The following is a 15,366-nucleotide window of genomic DNA, read 5'->3' on the forward strand; positions in this document are numbered from 1 at the left end:
TTTCTGCTGTACTCATTCCTAGGCAGTCCTTTCCCATTCTGTATGTGTGACACTGATTGTTCCTTCCTAAGTGGAGCACTTTGCATTTGACCTTATTAAACTTCATCCTGTTTACCTCAGCCCATTTCTCCAGTTTATCCAGATCCTTTTGAATTATGACCCTATCCTCCAAAGAAGTTGCAACCCCTCCCAGCTTGGTATAATCTGCAAACTTAATAAGTGTACTTTCTATGTCAATATCTAAATCGTTAATGAAGATATTGAACAGAACCAGTCCTAAAACAGACCCCTGCGGAACCCCACTAGTCATACTTTTCCAGCAGGATTGAAAACCATTAGTAACTACTCTCTGGGTACAGTTATCCAGCCAGTTGTTCACCCACCTTATAGTAGCCCCATCTAAGTTGTATTTGCGTAGTTTATTGATAAGTATATTACGTGAGACCGTGTCAAATGCTTTACTGAAGTCTAGGTATACCACATCCACCGCTTCTCCCTTATCCACAAGGCTCGTTATTCTACCAAAGAAAGCTATTAGATTGGTTTGACATGATCTGTTTTTAACACAACCATGCTGGCTGTTCCCTATCACCTTACCACCTTCCAATTGCTTGCAGATGATTTCTTTCATTACCTGCTCCATTATCCTTCCTGGCACAGAAGTTAAGCTGACTGGCCTGTAGTTTCCCGGGTTATTCTTGTTCCCCTTTTCATAAATGGATACTATATTTGCCCTTTTCCAGTCTTCTGGAATCTCTCTCGTCTCCCATGATTTTCCAAAAATGATTGCTAAAGGCTCAGATACCTCTTCTATCAGCTCCTTGAGGATTCTAGGATGCATTTCATCAGGCCCTGGTGATTTGCAGACATCTAATTTTTCTAATCAGGCAGTTTGGAAAATGCTAATGAGGCACTGACATGAATATGCATCTCCTCATTAGCACAATGGCATCCGTCAGTGATTCGAGAGTGCTACTTTGGGAATGCCACCACCTGTGTGGATGGGGGCTTTTCGAAAGGACCCCCCGTCTTTGAAAGCCTCTTCTTCCTATTTCAAAAGGTCCCCATCTACACAGGCAGCAGCATTTCGAAAGCAGCACTTTCGAAACGTGCACAAGCACCCTTATGCTAATAAGGTACTGCATATTCATGCCAGTGCCTCCTTAGCATCTTCCAAACTGCCTCATTAACATGGCCCCTCCGAAAGGAGGGGCCGAATGTAGACACAGCCATACTGTTTCAGTGTAATCCTGCAAATGCTTACTGTTGGCTTCATGTTGAAGATTTGTTGGAAGAAATGAGTTTCCTCAAAACAGGAAACTTTCTGAGATTTACAATTCTCTCCCTTGTCCACACAATCCCTTAAACAAGGCAACATGTAAAATTACAATCTAACCTTTAAGGACCACTGACATTTTTAAAAAAAAAAAAAAAACAGCAGATTTTGAAGAGATAATTCAAATAGTGAAGGCCATCACCTAAATGCATGTTAGTATGTGGAAGAACCGAAATAATTATTACCTGATGACCTCCATATCTATGAGCCAGAGGAACAGATCCTAATACCACTTTCCCACCACTGACAAGCTGAAGAAAATCATCTGTTTCTCTGACAGATGCATCAAGATCCAAAATATTTTCCAGAACATCCTGAAAAAACAGAAATTACTTCAACATTAGCAAAGTTCCAGTGGCAGTGAGATTCTGGTCACACAGTTTTTTGTTATTAAGAGATACCACTAAAGGTTACAGCATATGCACAACACATTTTGTGTTCAAAATTTTCTTTTAATTTTAAACATATATATTAATAAATCAGGAAGGCTACACTCTAAGAAACAAATAAAACCTAACCTTTGAAACTGCTGCAAGAAGAACTCTGGATTTAAAAGGAGTAGGGTAGGCTACTGAAAAAATGCAGTCCTGTACTTCACGTATTGTATTCTCTCGAATAGGATCAACGAGCAGTGTAGCTGTAAAAAAATCCAATGAACACTTTAACAATGTTATGAATTTACCACATTATTACAAATATATTATCTCCGTGAAGTCAAAATATATAGCGAAAATACAGGACCAAATAAGCAGCAGAACTGAAATGTAGCCATGTTTTAGACAGCAAGGGCTGGATCTTGATTTGCGTATAGGACAGGGGTGAGCAAACTTTTTACATCAGGACCCTCACAACCTGTCTCATGTAATTCAAACCGACAGAAGTTTCAGTTATGTTCATATAAAAATACCCTTTCGGCACCTGCAAGAGAAGTACGTAGAATATAAAAACTTTATTAATTGTTATATGTGTGAATACACACACATAAAAACAGTAACATTTAAACATTTTAGTAAGGTGGATGAGCCTGAGACCCAGCAGACCGATCATGCTGTGCTCCCCTTACAAAATTTTGTGTCCCCACCTGAGGGGGCCTGCCCTGCATTCTGCACACCCCTAACATAGGATATACTGGAACAGTTTACATTACTGTACTTACATGCCTTCCAAAACAAATCTAGTGGGTAGTTTTCCTGCCCTCTCACTCCCAACAACTTAAAACAGACTCAGGGCTACTCCAAATTGCACACCATCATAATGGCCACTAAGGGTGCAACCACCTCGAAAAAGATAATCTGTGGCTGAACAGTGCCAGCGGATTTGGGCTCACTGGCACCAGCTGTGGAGCCACTGCATTGCTGTGTAGACCTCAGGGTTTATGCATCACAATAAAGTGACCTAAGATACATCAATTCCAACTACATTATTAATGTAGCTGGATTCACATAAATTAGCTAAACTTAGCCCGATAAAGTAGATTAGGCTTTAAGACTGCAGGGGTGAACAAAGTGGGGGGGAGGCCCCCTTGGGGGCATGAAATGTAATAGGGAGGAACATTATAATCACCTGCTGGGTGCCAGGCTCATCCATCTAACTAAAAATGTAGAAATATGTTATTGTTTTTATGCATCTGTAGTCACATTTATATACTGATTAATAACATTTTTACATTCTATATACTTATTTTTTTACATATGCCCAAAGTTTGTTTGTTTGTTTGTTTTCATATGAACATAACTGAAATTTCCATTGGTTTGGATTATGCTAGACAGGTTGGTGGGGGCTGCTAATTGCAGGTACCAGAAGTGGGGAATAAAAAGTTTGCTCAGCCTGTGTAGTGCAGGGCCCAGTTTGTGGCTCTTCTGACACAAACCCTACCCATTCCACCCTTAAATATTCCCTCAATGCTACTTCACATATTGGATACAGACAGAAGTGCAGAAATAATAGATTTTATGACAGCAAACTAGTGTTCAAAGTAATTTACATTTCCTATAGATTTTTGCTGCAGTAGTTAAATGTACCTGTTAAATTTCCTAATATACATTTTCACAATATTATACTGTGATTGTTAATAAAATATTTAACAGACACTTGAAATTTATTGCTAGAATCGTTATTCAAATACTGTACTGAAACTTAAAAATCTGTTATGGATAGCTGTCAAAGTGTAATTTTGTTGGTTACAATATATTATTATTATATACAATCCTATAGGCAGGAGACTCAAAACTTAATGCATTCAAAAGAGTCACAAGTTTTGCATTAACACACAACTGAGACATCTCTCAACCTTAACTAAACATGTGCTGTTTAACGTGGCTACAACTCTATAATACAAAGGTGAGAGTAAATAATTTGTGCTGGTCAATGTTGGTTATAATTTTCAAAGCAGTACACGAGCGTGATACTGTCTCTCCCTAATCACAAAATCCAGTTCTTTCTAAATAAAGCTACCTACCAGCAAATGTAATAATCATTTCAACAGAGAACACAATCAACTAAAATAATTGTGCACTACACTGTGTACCTAGGAGACTTTCTGAAGAAAGGGTCCACCCATTAAAGCTATTCATTTTTCTTTTTCTTTCACAGTAATTTTGGTCAAGGTTTGATTTATTGCTGAAAGGAAGCACGAAGCTGAAACTCTCTGCAGCCTCTATGGAATCCAGAAGGCGACTTCCAGCCTGACTGCCCAGCACCGTCCCAGTGAGCAACCAGAGGACTGCCTGGTACCCGCGCATAGCAGACCCTGAGGGCCAGGCACTACAGGTCCCGGAGTAGCGCGACCACGCCGCTCTGGAGGAAAAGCCCTGCAGCCAGGGCACAGCTTATTCAGTCTGACCAGATGAGTCACCATGGGCCGCTCTAGCCTCGTGCGTGTAAACCACAGACAGTTTCTGCTCTCGCGCGCCCCCCGGCCCCCAGCGGTACAGAAGCTCTTCTGCGCCTCCCCGGCATGGCCCGCCGAGGGAGCGCTCGGGAGCTAATGAATGACCAGCCTGCGCCGCTCGGGCCGGGAGCTCTGCGTCTCACGGCTGGGGCCGGGGGTCGCACGGAGCTGTGGGTCAACGCCCAGGGGCTCAGAGGCGGCGGCTCCCTACAAGGCCGTGGGCGGGGCTTGGCTTCTCCGCACCCTGCCCGCGGCACTCGCAGGAACCTCGCCAGCCCCTCTCCAGGGCTGCTCCACCCTGCCCGGCCCGGACGGGCCCCGGTTTCCGTGTCCGGGTCACGGCTGGGCCGGGAGGCGGAGCGGGCGGCGGCAGCGCTGGGACACGCCATGGCCTTGTGGTGGCGGCGCTGGGGGTCCCGGCCGCCCGCGTTCGGCTCCCTCCGCAGCCTGCTGGAGGCTGTGGGGACCCGAGCGGGCTCTAGGCCTGGGCCGCGCTGGGCTGCGCAGGCAGCTGAGGTGAGCGAGCCGGGGCCGCGGACAGCTAGAGGTCATAGGGAATGAATGGGAGCCGCGGGGCGGGGCAGCAGTGATACCGGGCTGAGGGATATGCTGGGATGGGCACGTGGGTAAGGGGCCTGAGGTGCAAGGGGCATTGGGTTAAGGGACGTGCTGAGGTGGGCATGTGGGTTAAGGAGTATGGGGAGTATGGGGTGCGTTGGCATGAGTGTGTGGGGGGCAAGGGGCATGGAAACCTGAGTAAGAGCTGTGGGTGCAAGGGGCACGTGGTTAGAAGCTTGAGGGGGGGAAACGGGTACTGGGTTAGTTGGCTGGAAGGGACATGAGGTCAAAGGGAAGGAGAGAGCAAAAGGGAAGGCACGTGGATGGTATGTCTGGGGGTTTGGAAGGAAGCATTGCAGTATGTTGTAAGGGATGTACAGAGGGATTGGATGTGTGAGGGTTGGGTGCCAGTGGATGGCCATGTTTGCATTCAGTGAAGGACACGTCACCATGAGCAAAAATGTGCTGTCTGTGAAATACATATGTAGAACATGGCACTCTCAAGCTGTTGCCTTTTCTGGGGAAATGCTGGCAAGTCATCTGACAGCTACTGTTGTACCCACAAGGACATACAGATACCTTCCAGGCCTACAGACTCCCAAAATGGATGGGATATAACCTTCCACATGAAAATAGTTTCCCACTAGTACATTACTATTAGTCCAAGTTGAAGGTCTTTCTGTACTTATACAGGTTGCATCTCTTCATCCGGCAGCCTTTGGACCTGACTGGTCCTGGATGAGGGAATTTGCTGGACGAAGGGTGGTTCCCTGGTCCAGCCACCCCATCTGCTGTCCACTCGTCTCCCCCACCTCCAGCCCAGAGGCCACCTTTCTTCCTGCTGGACTTTGGCCTACTGGGCGAACCCCAGTGCAGCCAGCTCTGGCTACCAGATGCAAAGGCTGCTTCCAGCCCTGTGCTGGACATGGCCTCAGCCACGTGGGCGCCAGCTCCACCCTGATTGGGCTGCCAGCATGGCCTCAGAGCTACAGGCACAGCCTGGGCCCTGCAGAGACCAGCTCCCACCCTGGCTGGGGTGCTGGACTCTGTGCCAGTGCCAGCCCCAACCCAGAAGCTGGTTATGGACTGGCTAGGTTGCTATCGTGGTCCTGGTGCTGCGGGCTGTCTGCAGGATCCTAGCCCTGCGGGTGGTGGGTATAGCCCTGGCTGAGCTGCCTGCACGGTCCCATCCCCGCTGGGCTCCCCTGCTGGATGCCACCAGGCTCCCCTTACTAACCTCCCAGCCTGGGGTCTCTGGTCCAGTAACATCCATGGTCCTGCCAGACAGTGGATGTTGTCGGACAAGAGAATTCTTTGGGAGGTTTAACCTGTAAAATGACTTATTATTGATATGTATAGAGAGATGATTAAAACTAATAAATTGTTAAATTAAAATTCCCTTTCATGATTACGCTGCTTATGTGCTTAATTGTAGCAGTGCCTGAAAGTAAAATTGAAAAAAGCAACAAACGTATTTCCAGTGCTCAAGAGAGAGAACTTTACATTTTTACATCAGGTTTTTTAAGTAGTTTAATTTTTTAATATTGTAGTGTTGTTAGGTTTCTAAGGAACTTCTTTCTAGAACAGCTTGATAGTTTCACTTTCATTTGCTTAAGAAAAGTTCCAAGAGTAATTAGAGAATGTCATAAAACTGATTTGGTAGAAATTTCTTATGTTTGCTTTATGACTGGATTTTAAATACTGTGAGGGACTCAGATGCATGTTTCTTGTTTTTGTGAGCATATGAGGGTGTGATTATATTAACACAGACCAGATCATGTAAATGATCTGTTTGCAGGTATCTGTAAGGGTTTTGGTGAAGTAACCAGAATCTAAGGCCTTGTTTTACTGGTGGAGGCATGTAAGGTGTGTGTTGCTACACGTGACTGTGAAAAGCAGGGAAAGGCTCTAGCAGCAGGGAGTCATTGGAGGCTTTCCCTTCTGGAAGGGCTGTGGTGGGTTAAGGTGCTAGAAGTGGGACAATATGCTGCTAAAAACAGCAGTGTAAATGTGGAAAGTACTGTTTTGGTATATAGAGAATCACATAGCGTATACTCTAGGTATGTCTGCGTTCTGGTCACTTCAGTGGTGCCTCACCATCTGTGCTGCTATATGTACCCATGCTAGCTGAGCATGCAGTGTCTTGTAGTCTGTATGCCACCATAAGTGTAGACATACCTCAAGACAATGATCACTTTCACTAAATATGTAAGTTGAAATAAACCATACTTAAAGTTGGAAATGCAGAAGAAAACTGTAAAATGTAATGTTGTGTTCTGGTGTTGTTAATAAGTGGAATGTATAATTCATATGAAACTAGATGATTTTAAAAGTAATTTAAGAGTAGATTAAAATGCAAAAGTCCTAGTCGTGTATAAAAACTGTGTAAGCACTAAAGTTTAAGAATGAGTAGTTACATTGCACTCACATTCTGAATGACGCTTCTCTCTGTATTCCTTTCCCCAGAAAGGGATGAATGATTTTCATTTCCCCTTGTCCTGTTTGCTCTTTACCATTCCTTGAAACAAGACTACTCACATGTTAATTCTTTGTGGAGTCAAGACTTGTTTTATTGTGGGCTAAGACAGTATAAAGGTTTTCTATTATTGTTAGGAGAAGTAGGCTAAATAAACAGTATTTTTTTTAACCACGTATAATTAGTTTGTTTAGCAAGAAAATGCGTTACACATTTTTATAGTCATAATGAATTAGAGATATTTTTTTAATTAGATCACGTTTTAGGTTTGTCCCTCAAGGTCAGGTTGTTGGCTTGACCTGTACCAAGAAATGCTGGCTGGATTGATTCTCATGTGTGAACTGAAATTAAAAATAATTTAAAATATTGCCTCCAGTGAGTCAGTTTTTTTGTCAGATAAACTACCAAATAGTCATTGTGTCCCGTGCTGCATTTTGAGAAAAATACCTATATGATTTGTTTCCCTAGATCTCCAAATTGGACTTCAGGAACACTGCATGTAACTAAACTTCCCTCTTCCCATAAGACATTTGCCTCCCCAGCTGAGACAGGAGTGGCAGGATTCACAGTGTGTCTTGTGGTATGGTCATTTTGACTATCAGCAGGAATTGTACTGATTCGATGACCACTTCTCTAGGCCTGTCTCGTCTATTTTTTAACCTTTGCAGGAAGGATGGGTGGATGGTGAGGGTCTGGATTGGGGTGGGCAATAAAATGGTGGTGGTTTGCCAGGGTTAGCCCCTGGTAGGCCACCAGTGCTATGTTTATCTGATCCTCCAGAAGTTCAGGTGATTGCAGCAGCTGTTGGTCCGAGGATCACTGTTTCTGGCCATTGGATGCTGCAGGAAGCAGTGTTGTGGTCCGCACTGATTCCCACAGCTCCCGTTGGCTGGTAACTACAATCCGTGCCTGGTGGAAGCTGCAACCACCTGTACCTGGGGAGGTGCAAGTAAATACAGTGGTGGCAGCCCACCAGGGGCTAGCCCTGGTGACCAGATCCTGCGCAAAAGACACTGGTCTGGATCCTGTGCAGTATTTTCCTTATTCCCTGTATGCAAGGGATTAAAGTAGGAGGCATGCTGATTTAAAACCTCCTATGTAACGGAAGAGCAGAAGATACACACCACTTTTTAAAAAAAAAAAGAAAATTAGTGTAGTGGTTCCTGAAATTGCCGTCATGGATCATGCCAGCAGCTCTTGTCCTTTGGCATATCAACCCAGATCTACTTGCAAGATACTTAGCCAATGAAAGGAGACTGCTTCACCTCAGTGCGCAAACTGGATCTTGCTATTACAGCTTTCAGGTAGCGGTTAGATAAAAGGTGCCTCCCTTGTTCTTCCTAGGAGTAAGTTTTTGTATTTGTAATTTGTATTTGTAATTCTTTTGTAGGAGTCAACTTATCAAGTAGGTAGTTAACTGGCAATATACGTGCACATACAACATGATATAAGGAAACAACTTTGCACTGGATTTTACAACTCTCTGTGTGAGGAAATACTGGAACAAAATATCAGTGAACAAGCATTTGTTAATGATCAAATAGTTCTGAATGTAGAAATTGCATTTAGAATAAAAGAGGGTTGTTTTGTTTTTTTTTCTTTCTGCAGATGCATTATTTTCTTGGGAGAAGTTCATTTTTGTCATTTCCAAAACTTCGTAGTATATTTTTGCGGTAAGTTGACAATCCATATTGCTAGGAAGGTGAAGAAATATTAGGTATATTGCAGTGAAGCTGTGGATTTTAAACTCTAATGCTTTAGTTATTAAAGCAGACAGTAAAATGAGATTATTTGCTGTAATGTCTACAAAACCAGTTTTAATATAGATCAGATGTTTTGTGTTGATGTGGCGTGAAGGTAGACTGAAATGCGCTCATTCTGCAAAACTTGTAGCAAAAAAAAAGCTCAAGTAATGTTCTGACGTTGCAATAAAGGAGACCTAGTGTGTGAGTCCATTAGGTGTCAGGGGTCTGCGGGGAAAGAGCCTGATTTCCTTACAGATCTTGGCATATCCAGAAAGAGGTACAGCCTGTCCTACCTGGAGGCATCAATTTGATGTAGACATACATGGTTGGCCAGAGTGGCTAGATGCATATAATGCATATTCAAATCCAAAATACAAACCACCTATTTAAACTAAAAAGGGTGATAAAGTCATTCTGTTGACACCAAATTGCAGGAGATGTTGACTGCACCTGCAAAATGGCTGTCAAAGAAGGAAAAAGAAAAACTGAATTGCTGAAAAAGTCCCAAAGTTTATAGCCCCAGTTTTTTCAAATGCTGCATTTTACCTGGTTCTCTAAAATCTGTGTCCCACTTAACGTTTTCTGACTAGGTCATAATAAGCTCCCCACTGTAGTGTCTGAAAGTATTTTAGGGGAGGTGAGAGTCTTGATGGATTGTTTCTGCTGTGTCAAGTCTGAAAAAAACCTTTTTAAGCTATTGTATTTTTGTAAATTATACTATTGCTAGGCTTCATCATACAACAACTGCACAAACAAGAAGCTGTAGTGAAACAGTTACTGATGAAAAATACAAGGATCCTTTTAAACTTGGTCGGAAAGATTTGAGGAATCTGTATGAGGACATTAAAAAGGTAGGAAGTTTTGGTGAACGCTTTAAGACAATATAATGATTCTGAAATTGAAAATCATTAAATGCAGCCATCTGGTTCCCTGTAAAGTTTACTAAAGTGCTAAAGTAACTGAAAGCAATAAATGTAGACTATGAAGAGAAATATTCTGTCGCAATCCCCTCTAAATCTGAAATGGAGGGAAAGAGGAAATCATTACATAACTGATGGAGGCAGAAGAATGACTCTATATTTCTACTCTCTAAACTAATTATTTGTTTAATTTCTTTTTCAAGTAATCCTGAAGAATAGTCTATTCCAACATAAATTGGAGGGAGAAAAACCAAACAACTAGCTTAGAGGATTTGAATGCATGTTCCTGACCTGTCTTCCAGGTTGATTATGTATCTTGAAAGTTAACACATTTTGATTTTTATAGGAATTACTTGTATCTACAGCAGAACTTAGAGAAATGTGTGAATATTACTTTGATGGAAAAGGGAAAGCCTTTCGACCAATGATCGTGGTGCTAATGGCAAGGGCGTGCAATATTCATCATAACAACTCTGGGTGAGTCCCTATTATTTAAATACTTTCCTGTGGACAATTAGGAACTCTCAGTAAGATTTATCAAACCTGTCCTTCCTACTTTAAAATTTCAGAGAACAATAAAGTGACCCATGAGACATCAGTTTATTTTGTATCATTAAGTACATTCTACACTCACAAAGCAATGTTCTGTATTGTGGAACTGAATAATTAGTTTTGGTTATTTTTCCATTAGAAATGTGCAAAGTACTGTTGTGAAAAGGAGAGAAGAAATCTCCAGTTCTAGTAGACAGACCCTTAGCAATTACCTACTGTCATAGGTAAGAACTTGTTCAGGTTGGGAGGAAAATAATATAAAAACATGGCAGGCCTGGCAGAAGTTAGTACCTTTCATATACTCTAATCAGGAAGATAATCTTTGAGTAGTAGAAAAGTTTAAAGAGATCATTTGTGCAGGTTTCTCACTCCCAGAAATTAGGAGTATCTGAAAACAGTCAAAATGTGTTTAGATTGTTTGTTTGGCTTTTGAGGGCAGCTGTAACAGAGTAGAACACGACGCAGGCCCTGTATAGGCTAGCTCACATTATCCCTGTTTTTTGTACATGCTGACTTCCGCTTCTGTTCCATACAGTTCCTCCTTTCTGTATTCAGCAAAGGACAGAGACTGTTGAAGAGATAAAGAGAAGGGTTGAAGCATCATTTGTTAGGTATTCTTTCTTGGTTCCACCCCTGCCTTTTGTAAAGACCAGTTCAGTGCTCTAAATTTTTGAAGGCCTTGTTTCAAGCATTTCTGTTTACTTCAGTGGTGCGGTCATGTTGTGTGTGTTTTCTCCCCCTCAACATCTACATTTTTATGCAGTTTTATGGCTATTAAGCACATTAGTTCTTCTGATTTTGTTTGCTTGTTTTTTGTTTTCTAGTTCAGTGCCTGGGTTAATAACCACTGCAGTGCTTGGCACATGTTTCTGTGACTGGTCTGGTATTCCTTTTTTCTTTTTTCCCCCTTTGGAAGTGTAGTTTCTAATTGCCATTCTGGAGTAACCAGAAACCTGAAGGAACCTTAAGGTGTCAACAGCATTTGGTAGAAGGTGGCACGCCAAACTTAATCCATGCTTTCTTGCTTGATGCAATTGCTGTATGGTACGGGGCGTTCATGAAGAAGATAGTTGATATGGAACTGCACATACCTTTCTAAATCTAATTCAATCACTGTGCAGGTGATCCAGCAAAGCAACACTGTCTCTGTGACCTCATAATGAGTGATGGGACATGCCAACAGGGATAGGCAGAGGATGCTGCTGGAAGTCTTTAGTCACGTTCCTGCACACAAGTGATCTGGGACTCAGCATTCAGTATAGGGTGCAGGAGATAGTATCTGGAGTAAGACAGGTAACAGGAATAGACAATGGTCTGTGATAAGGAGAGGAGGAACAGACAGGAAAACAGGGTTCAGGAGTCAGGCAAGTAGGCAGAATCTGTAGTAACAGCCAGTCAAGGATTCTCCTAGTTGCTTAGCGAACTTCCTGTGCTGCTTTCATCTTTAGTAGTTCACCCTGGCCACTTGCAGAGACTGGACACCTTCATGGGAGCTTTATGGATGGGTCATTTTGAGAGCTATAGCTTTGCAAACTTCCTTTTCCAATGGTTCATAGGCACCGCTGGGTGACGGCCACAGTCACTGCTTGGAGACCTTGTGACCCACGTATGAGGCCCACAATCCCTCAGATCAATATATTGAGTGGGACAGGACTTACTGGTGAGTTGCAGCCAAAAGAAGGTACCACCTCCAGATCAGGTTTAAGGCATCCCCAGAGTGGCCTTACCGAGTGTACCTCTGACCTTTGGAAAATTCCCAGTACGGACGAATTCTCTTGCTTAGGAGGACACAGATTCAGCTTCCTGCATGAAGGATTGACATTTAGGCAGTAATCTTTGAAAACAAACACATTTTATTTGATATAATATATTCATATGATAAATCTAAAACATAAATTCTTTCAAAAGGCAAGATACAGGCCTGCCTTCATTAAAGTCTGTACAAGCTTCAGAGCTTTCCCTTCCCATTACCTCTCAGCACAGCTGGAGCTGAGGCACATGTGTTCTTTCAGTGTAAAAGCTCTGTCCTGGAGACTGAGGGCCCTGACACCTTTTGCTCTGTTGGTTTCCATGCAGTGTCAGTGCTTCCTGAACCACTTTTGATATTTCACGCCTCTCTGTTATCTGTGCTGTTCCAGCTTTTTCTGTCTGGAGATGCTGAATAACTGCCTCCTTGTCTATATTTTTGGAATGAAATGTTGAGTAGGGAGAAAAATGAAATGCTTTGGAAGGGGAAAGGGAATGAAATATGAAGATCTCACTTCTCTTCTTACTTGCTGCATCTCATTTTCTCTCTAGGTAAAACAAGATGATTTCACACAAGTCTGTAATATACTGCTTTTCATGTTGATACATATTTCTAGGGTAGTAGAGGTCAAACCAAAAATTAATGTTTGTTGCATTTTGAGATATGGTCAAGTTTTGCAAGTATCTCTTCTCTCACGTTGAGGTATTTCTAAAAGGTCATACACCAGACTTGATGGTCTTGCTCATTGTATACTGCGTGATAAATGTATTTCCTGTTCACACTGTTGATAGCTTTGCTGCTGCTGCTCTTTGCAGCTCTGCACTCATTTTCTTCTGACAAGTTATTTCTTTTTGTTATCCAAGAATGAGAGTCCTACAGAGATGGTACCTGTGGAGAAGGGAACATTATTTGACTATAACTTTTTTTTCTCTGAATATGTCATCATGTATAAGTCTCACCCATCTACTTTCCCTTCATGTTTGGAGTTTACCTATTTCAAATGTTTTTTTCTCATGGATCTGCTCTTTCCTTTTGAAGCATTTTTGGTCTTAAATTGAGTGGTTTTTACTCTTCTAGGAGCTTCATTCCCCACCACCCCCCATGCAATCAAAGACTGCCTGGAGTAGTTGGAAGGCAGCTTTATATCTGGAAGCACACAAACAGGGTACCTAGCTGGTTACCTCATCGTGCTACTGTTGCCCTCAAAGATCAAAAAGTCTTGAGAGTAAAGCGTTCCATTAGTCTTGTGCAAAGAAACAAAGATCTAGGATTGTGACTCCTGCCAGGTATTTCTTCAGGAAAGCAGAATTTGTACAGAAAAGTGACTTCCCACTTTCAGGAAGTCTTGTTTCCCTCCCCCCCCACTTTTAGTGGTCACTTTTACTGGCTTTTGTTCTTCATCTTTTCCTTTACCTGTCATTGTTCTTCAGACAGTTCATTCTGCTTTTCATCAGCTAAACTCTTTTTTTCCTGCTTCTGGGGCTTGTTACTCACACTGTTTCATTTTATTCTTCATGTCCAATTGCCAGTCCCAACCCATACACAACTTTTTTGATCTAACTTTTTTTTTTAAACCTGTTAAAATCTTGTTTTCTGTATAAATAGCTGTAGAAATGAAAATGCTCCCTCCATAGCCATTAAAATACCAGCACATCTGTTTACTCACTCTTAGGCCATAATTCTGGAATGTGTTCTGCATGGACAGACCCCGGTGCCTAGGCAGGAGATGAGATCGAACCATCGAGTACTTCTTGCAGGATTGACATCATGGTCATGTTTCTTACAATTAAAAATTGGATCCCTCACTGTTTTTTGTTGTTTTTTTTTCCAATTAAGTGGCTTCTTTTTTCCTTCAAGTTATCTAAGCCACTGCAAAGAAAACGACGCATTCAGGGTTTTGAACCGTGTGTGTCCCCATTATAAGAACAGTGAATGGGGTGTAATAATTGTTCAATGTGGTTTATAATTTTTTTTCCTCTTTCATAGATTGTATTGCCATTAATGCAAACCTAGTGTTTAGCTCCTTTGTGCAATAGCTTTGATCTGTTTTTTAACCATATAAACTTTATTTTTGTGTGAGAGAGCTGGAGTCCTGGTAAGAAGCTTAAATTGGGATTTTGTGATTCCCATGTTTTTATGCCTCCATCTGGCATTATTCACAAAAGTTAATGGGAGAATCTCACAGGATTATCACTTTACTTGGCTAAATCGCTGCTTCTGCACTCTACTGGTTGCCCAGATGTACCGCCTATAGTTTGTAATGATATGAATGTCTTCTGCTGTGGCCATACTTCAGAGTGACTGAAACAAAATAGGAGAAGGAAGAGCTACAGAAATATCAAAAGAAGAAAAAGTGGGATGAGCACAATAAACTTAAACACAAAGCAGGGAAATAGCTCCTCCCCTAAAAGGGCAAAAGAAACAAAGCTGACATCTCTGCCACTGTCCAATCTATCTGTCTACCCATTACTACAGCATCAGACGACCTAAGAACATTAGTCTGCCGCAGTATGGCCATTCCCAAGGTCCATGTAGCTCAGTATTCTGTCTTCTGACACTGGGCATTGCCAGGTGCCTGAGGGGGAATGAACTGAACAGGGAATCCTCAAGTGATCCATTCCCTGTTCCCCAGCTCTGACAGAGGCTACATTTGCCATCCCTCCCCATCCGAGATAATTGCCCTTAATAGGTAAGTTCATGAAGGATATAGCCACTTCTTTTTGAATCCTCTTATGGTCTTGGCTTTCACAACATTCTCTGGCAAGGAACATCTGACAGCATCTTCACTTCCCAACAATGGTCATACATTGTTTATTGGCAGCTGCCTGATACAAATACAGCTCCCTAATCTGTGCCTCCCCAACTCCCTCCTGCATCTTCTTATACTCCTGAAAGTACACACCTCTTTCTCAGCAGGGAGTGAAAGCTTATCCTGGGAGGTGTGGTCAGTGCATAGGACAGGGAATCAGCCACACATTTCTGTTTTCCCCCATATTTAAAATCAGAGTAGCAGTACAAGTTGAACTTCTCTCATCCAGCACCCTTCGGGACCTGACCAGTGCCAGACAAGAGAATTTTACTGGACAAAGAGGGGAGGTCAGTATTTTCTAGCACATTACCAACACTTCCACTGTTTGCAAGG

The 15,366-nt window shown here is 42.4% G+C and overlaps 2 protein-coding genes across 4 annotated transcripts in view; one reads left to right on the top strand and one right to left on the bottom strand.

Annotated features, from left to right (window-relative positions):
- LOC142008327 (protein nucleotidyltransferase YdiU-like) overlaps nucleotides 1-4,359 on the bottom strand; it is a 35,365-nt gene extending 31,006 nt beyond the window's left edge. Inside the window, exons 1-3 of the mRNA XM_074985509.1 lie at nucleotides 3,864-4,359; nucleotides 1,855-1,973; nucleotides 1,522-1,650 (exon numbers count right to left, since the gene is read on the bottom strand). Of these exons, the coding sequence (XP_074841610.1) occupies nucleotides 1,522-1,650; nucleotides 1,855-1,973; nucleotides 3,864-4,077 (462 nt within the window). The 5' untranslated portion in view covers nucleotides 4,078-4,359. The remainder of the gene's footprint in view (nucleotides 1-1,521; nucleotides 1,651-1,854; nucleotides 1,974-3,863) is intronic.
- A 201-nt stretch (nucleotides 4,360-4,560) lies between these two features.
- PDSS1 (decaprenyl diphosphate synthase subunit 1) overlaps nucleotides 4,561-15,366 on the top strand; it is a 32,609-nt gene continuing 21,803 nt past the window's right edge. Inside the window, exons 1-4 of one of the 3 annotated variants that reach the window (XM_074984901.1) lie at nucleotides 4,561-4,742; nucleotides 8,869-8,933; nucleotides 9,733-9,856; nucleotides 10,272-10,402. In XM_074984901.1, the coding sequence (XP_074841002.1) occupies nucleotides 4,614-4,742; nucleotides 8,869-8,933; nucleotides 9,733-9,856; nucleotides 10,272-10,402 (449 nt within the window). In that variant the 5' untranslated portion in view covers nucleotides 4,561-4,613. Of the gene's footprint in view, nucleotides 4,743-8,868; nucleotides 8,934-9,732; nucleotides 9,857-10,271; nucleotides 10,403-15,366 lie in introns of those variants that run through there. The other 2 variants (XM_074984902.1, XM_074984903.1) reach the window with 2 other exon arrangements.

The sequence above is a fragment of the Carettochelys insculpta genome, chromosome 2 (assembly GCF_033958435.1).
Source record: "Carettochelys insculpta isolate YL-2023 chromosome 2, ASM3395843v1, whole genome shotgun sequence".
Taxonomy (NCBI): Eukaryota; Metazoa; Chordata; order Testudines; family Carettochelyidae; genus Carettochelys; species Carettochelys insculpta.